General features: G+C 67.8%; 1 protein-coding gene across 1 annotated transcript; it reads right to left on the bottom strand.

The window, feature by feature from the left end:
- Positions 1-301: 301 nt before the first annotated feature.
- Positions 302-4,119, bottom strand: SUOX (sulfite oxidase). Its single transcript, XM_068178449.1, is given in 6 exon segments — positions 302-622; positions 1,171-1,686; positions 1,688-2,359; positions 2,925-3,093; positions 3,170-3,273; positions 3,881-4,119. Coding segments are annotated over 5 exon segments (1,644 nt in total). The 5' UTR covers positions 3,202-3,273; positions 3,881-4,119; the 3' UTR covers positions 302-367.
- Between the last annotated feature and the right edge of the window lie 1,881 nt (positions 4,120-6,000).

Here is a 6,000-nt window from a genome sequence, read left to right as displayed (position 1 = left end):
TCTGCAGGACTCCTTGGGGCCACGGAACCCTTTCGGATCCACAGATCCCACTGATCTCCAGGGATCCCCGATGTCCTCATGATGTCCCTCAGCGGGTGACGCTGACGTGGTGCCAGGCGTTGTTCAGGTTCCAGATGCCCCCAGTGCTCCGACGTCCCCAATGCCCCGATGTCCCCAATGCCCCGACATCCCCGATGTCCCCAGTGCCCCGATGTCCCCATCGTCCCCGCTGTCCCCGATGTCCCCAGTGCCCCGATGTCCCCATCGTCCCCGCTGTCCCCGACGTCCCCAGTGCCCCGATGTCCCCATCGTCCCCGCTGTCCCCGACGTCCCCGCTGTCCCCAGTGCCCTGACGTCCCCACGTCCCTCAGCGGGCGACGGTGACGCTGACGCGGTGCCAGGCGTTGCTGAGGACCCCGCGCAGGTTCCAGATGGGCGCCACGCTGTCGGGCTGGACGTTGTAGCTCCGGTCCACGGCCTTGCAGACGATGTCCAGGCGGGCGCCCGCGGGCGCCGGCGCCCGCAGCTCCCACAGCGCCCAGGCCCAGCCCCGGCCGCGCTCCGGCCGCGGGCCCAGCTCGGCCACGCGCCAGGTCCGGCCGCCATCCAGGGACACGTCCACCTGCCGGGCGTAATTAGTGTTAATTAGCGTTAATTAATTAGCGTAGAGCCACATCCACTGGGCAGAAATACAGTTAATTAGTGGTAATCAATTAGCATAGAGCCATGTCTGGCTGCTGTCCAAGGACACATCCACCTGCCAGGTAACGATAGAGCTAAATAGAGTTAATTAGTGTTAATTAACGTAGAACGGTGTCCGGCCGCTGTCCAGCGACAGGACCCCTTTCTCCATCCCCTTTTCCCACCCCATTTTTCCCAACCCTGACCCATTTCCCCCACCCTATTTCCCCCCGTTTTCCCCATTCTCCACCCAATTCCCCCACCCCATTTCCCACCATTTCCATTCCCCCCCACCCCATTCCCCTCCCCATTTTCCCCACCCCATTCCCTCCATCCCCTTCCCCATTCCATTTCCACCCCATTTCCCACCCCCCATTCATTTCCCCCCACCCCATTCATTTCCCCCCCATTTTCCCAATTCCCCACCCCATTTTCCCACCCCATTCACTTCCCCCCCATTTCCCCCACCCCATCCCCGTCCCCACTCACCCGGACCACCTCCCTTCCTCCTCCACTCCACGCGTATCCCTTCACTGTCAGCTCCCCGGCGGGGACGGCGGCGCCGGGCCGGGGCTCGGTGATCGCCGACTGCACCGGCAGCTCCTGGATGGCGGGCGCGGCCCCGAAATCCACGGAATCCCAATCCACGGACGGGCAGAAGCCCTTGTAGTCCTTCTGCTGCCAGTGGCTCGGGCTCTCCGCGGGCGACACCGCCACGCTCCGCAGCCACTTCACGCTCCGCGCCCCGACCACGCCGGGCACCACCACGCGCACCGGGAAGCCGTGATCCCGCGGCAGCTCCCGCCCGTTCATCTCGTACGCCAGCAGCACCTCGGCCTCGGCGCTGAGCGCCCGCTTTAACGGGATGGACGCTCCGTACGGCGTCCCCGAAGCGTCCGCGTCCAGCCCTTCGAAGCACACGTGCCACTCGCCGTCGCCGGTGTCATCGCCGGTGCCGTCGGTGACGCCGGCGGCGAGCAGCACGTCGCGGAGCCGCGCCCCGCCCCCAGCGCGCCGTGCTGATGGCGCCGATGTCCCACGCCAGCCCCTTGACCGGCCGGACGCGGCTCATCTCAGACCTCCGGTTACCGGCGCACTGCAGCGTGGCCGTCACCTCGTGCTTCGGGAAGCGCTGGCGGAGCTCCGCCAGCGACAGCGACAGCGCGCGGCCGCCGGGGCCCTCCACGCGCAGCCGGTAGGAGCCCGGCTCCACGGCGGGCACCGGGAGGTGGTTGCGGGTGAAGAAAAGCTCGTTGGGCGTCAGGAAGCTCTGGGTCAGCAGCTCCGGCGGCGGCTCCGCGTTAAAAGGCTTCAAGCTGTTCACCCGCAGCGCCGGGTGGCGCGGGGGGTCCCCGGCGAACGGGTCCCCGGTGTCCGCCGGCGGTGGCGCGGCCTCCTCGGGGCTCAGCTCGCCCACTTTGTAGTCGCGGAGCAGCTCCAGCACGTGGGGCTGGCTGTGGACGGCGTAGAGAGCCCAGAAGGGCTCCAGGGCCCCGCCGGCCGCCAGCAGGATCTTGTCCGGTCCCCCCGGGTGCAGCTCCACGAAGTCGGTGACATCGAACACCTCGGTGCCGTAGGTGACCCACACGCGCTCGCTCGGGCTGCGGTGCTGCGCCACCTCCGCCCGGGTGTAACGGGGGTACCGCGGGGCGGGGGGGGCCTGGGCGGCCTCGGCGATCTGCGGGCACCGGGAGGGTCAGCGGGACCCCCCCGTGGCCCCGGGATCCCGGTGGCATCCCCCCCTCCTCCTCAGGACCCCCCCCGTCCCGGTGCCACCCCCTCCCCGGGATGTCGCTGTCCCGGTGTCAGCCGTTCCCCGGTGCCACCTCCCTGCCCCGAGATCCACCCCTCGGTGCCACCCCCATGCTCAGGATCCCCCTGTCCCGGTGTCACGCCCCCCTCCCCTGGGATCCCCCTGTCCCGGTGCCACCCCTTCCCTCGGGACCCTTCCGCCGGTGCCACCCCCGTCCTGGGCTCCCGCTCTCCCGGTGCCACCCCGTCCCCAGGCTGTCCCTTTCCCGGCGCCACCCCGTTCCCCCGGGATCCACCCCCCGGTGCCATCCCCCCCCCCTCCCGTTCCCGCTGTCCCGGTGTCACCTCTCACCGGGATCCGCCCCTCAGGTGCCGCCTCCTGCCGGGATCCAGCCCCACCCCGGTGTTCCCGTGGGGTGAAGGACCCCGAGGTGTCACCGCGCCCCACCCCGTGCCACCCCCGTGGTGCCACCACCCGCGGTGTCGCTCACCCTCCGCCGCCGCTCTCCGTAGGCCAGGACGGCCCCGAGCCCGAGCAGCGCCGCCAGCACCGGGGCCGCTCCCCGCTGTCGCCCCGGTGTCCCCCGGTGTCCCCCCGGGGCCGCGCTACCGGCGGCCAACCGGGAGCAGTCGCGGGGCAGCTGCATCAGCGGCGGGAGCCTGCGGGGACAGCGGCGTCACAGCGGCGCCGGGGACACCGGGGGGACACCGGGAGCCCCGGCGGGGCCGCTCCTACCTGCGGCCGGCCATGGCCCGGAGCAACAGCATCGCGGCGGCGGCGGCGGGACGGGAGAGCGCGGCTGGGGCGGGCGCCGGGACGGGGAAACGGCCCCGGTGACGCTGCCGGGGAAAGCGACAATCAGGGACCTCCGGCGCGACACAACCGCGCCCGGTTCGCGCTCCGGTTCTGCCCCTCCGCAACCCCAGCCCGGTCCCGGTTCTGCCCCCGCGCCAGACCCAGCCCGGTGCTCACTGTGTCCCCACGCAGCCCCCGCCCGGTCCCTCTTCACGACTCCGCAGCCCGGTGCCGGTTACTCCCAGGCCAGCACGGTCGGTCCCGGTTGTTCCCAGCCCAGTCCGGTCCCGGTTGTCCCCTCCCCCGGCACCATCCCGGTCCCGGCTGTACCCAGCCCAGTCCGGTCCCGGTTGTCCCGTCCCCACAGCCATCCCGGTCCCGGTTGTCCCCTCCCCAACCCCATCCCAGTCCCCGTTATCCCGTCCCCAGCGCCATCCCGGTCCCGGTTATCCCCGCCGTAGGCCCAGGCCGGTCCCGGTTGTCCCCAAACTTCTCCCGGTCCCCGTTGCTTTCCCCCCAGCCCCAGCGGGGTCCTGCTTCTCCCCTCCTCAGCCCCACCCCGCTCCCCGTTTTTTCCGCCCCATTCCCGTCCCGGTGCCGCTCCCGGTTGTCCCGGCTCCCGTCCCGCTCCCGGTTGTCCCCGCCGCGCACCTGCGTAACGGTTCCGCGCTCCCGCGATGTCCCAGCGGGCGCGGCCGCTTTAAGAGGGGGGCGATGGGCGTGGCCTCGGAAAGGGCGCGACCCGCCTGACCACGCCCCTCTGTTTACTTTAACGGGGGCCAATGGGCGTGGCCTCGCTCAGGGTGGGCCCCACCGCAGCCCGCTTAAAACGGCAACACCACGCCGAGCACCAGGGGGTCTTAAAGCGGCCACGCGGATTTAAAAGGGCAGCGGCGCTCCCGAATTTCCCGGTGGGAATTTGGGGGAAAAAACGGGAAAAAAAAAGGAAAAAAAAAACCGGCAAAAGCCAGGAGTCGCCAGGCAGCTGCCAGCTCTGATAAGCGTTATCAGGGCAGGGCCGCCATCTGGCAGCGGCTGCTGGCACCGGCCGGCCCCGGTGTTGTCGCCTGTCCCCTCCCTGAGCACACAAAAAGTTGGGAATTTTCGGTTTTTTGGGATTTTTTTTCCTTGTTTTTTTGTCCTTGTTGGGTTTTTTACTTTACATTAAATACGCGGGTGAAGCAGCGACCCGAGCCTGTGGTTACCACGATTGTTATTTCACCGCGAGGGAGGAGCTTCCCAAAGGCAGGGAAAAACCGGATCGGGCGGAAAAACAAACCCGAGGAAAAAGCCGGAAAATGGGAAAAAAGAAATGAACAAAAAAGAAAGGAACAAAAAAGAAAGGAACAAAAAAAGAAAAGAACAAAAAAAATAAAAGAGTGGCAGGAGCTGCGGTGTCCCCGGCTGCTCCAGGGCTGGGACATGGCGGCCACCACTTTGGGGACACCGATGTCACCAATTCCAGAGGCTCAGGAGCACCGGGAGCGGCCCCGGGAATGGCCCCGGGAGTGTCCCCAGGGTGTCCCCGAGGGTGGGGACAGAGCCAGGACCCTGCAGGCTCTGTCACCAATTCCAGAGGCACCGGGAATGTCCCTGGAAACAGCCCCGAGGTGTCCCCAGTGTCCCCGGGAATGGCCCCCAGGTGTCACCAGGGCGGGGCCGGGAGTGTCCCCGGGAATGGCCCCCGGAAAGGCCCTGAGGTGTCCCCGGTGTCCCCGAGGTGTCCCCGGGAGTGGCCCTGGGAATGTCCCCGAGGTGTCCCGAGGGTAGGGATGTCGCCAGGACTCTGCGGGCTCTGTCCCCACCCTGGGGACACCGATGTCACAAATTCCAGAGGCTCTGAAGCACCGGGAATGTCCCCAAACTGTCCCAGGGAATGTCCCCAAGGTGTCCCCAGGGGCTTCATACGGGACCGGGTCCCTCCACCCCACAGCCGCCACCCCCCACACCTGCGGGGACAATTCCGGGTGTCCCCAAGTCGGGGTGTCCCAAATTTTGGGGTGCCACCACCTCGGGGTGTCCCAAATTCAGGGTGTCACCGTTCTGGGGTGTCCCCTGGGCAGGGTGGGGACACCGAGGGCCCAGAAGGGACAAGGACGAAGGGCAGGGGGGTGGCACTGCGGTCCCCTCGCTGCCAGCCCCGGGGACACGGGGACAGCACCCAGGGGACATCTGACCATAAAGTGCAAAGTGGGACGGGCCAGGATGGGGACGGGGACAAACTGGGGGTGACACCTGAGGGGTGGCCATGGCTGGCATCACCTGGGGACATCGTGGCCACCACTGGGACCACTGAGGGGACATCGTGGCCATCACTAGGATCACCTGGGGACATTGTGGCCACCATGGGGACCATCACCTGGGGGACATCACCTGGAGGGCCACCATGGCTGGGATCACCTGGGGACATCGTGGCCACCACTGGGACCAATGAGGGGACACTGAGGCCACCACTGGGATCACCAGGGGATGTCACATGGGGGATGACCACAAAGATGTCCCTGTGGGGTGACCATGACCGCAACGACCATGAGGACGTCCCTGTGGAGTGACCACGGCCAGGATGACCACGGGGACATCGCTGTGGAGTGACCATGGCCAGGATGACCACGGGGACGTCCCTGTGGAGTGACCACGGCCAGGATGACCACGGGGACGTCCCCGTGGAGTGACCACGGCCAGGATGACCACGGGGACGTCCCTGTGGAGTGACCACGGCCAGGATGACCACGGGGACGTCCCTGTGGAGTGACCACGGCCAGGATGACCAC

The sequence above is a fragment of the Anomalospiza imberbis genome, unplaced genomic scaffold (assembly GCF_031753505.1).
Source record: "Anomalospiza imberbis isolate Cuckoo-Finch-1a 21T00152 unplaced genomic scaffold, ASM3175350v1 scaffold_439, whole genome shotgun sequence".
Lineage (NCBI taxonomy): Eukaryota > Metazoa > Chordata > Aves > Passeriformes > Viduidae > Anomalospiza > Anomalospiza imberbis.
The sequence above is the reverse complement of the archived record's forward strand: the minus strand, read 5'-3'. Positions and strand labels throughout refer to the sequence as shown.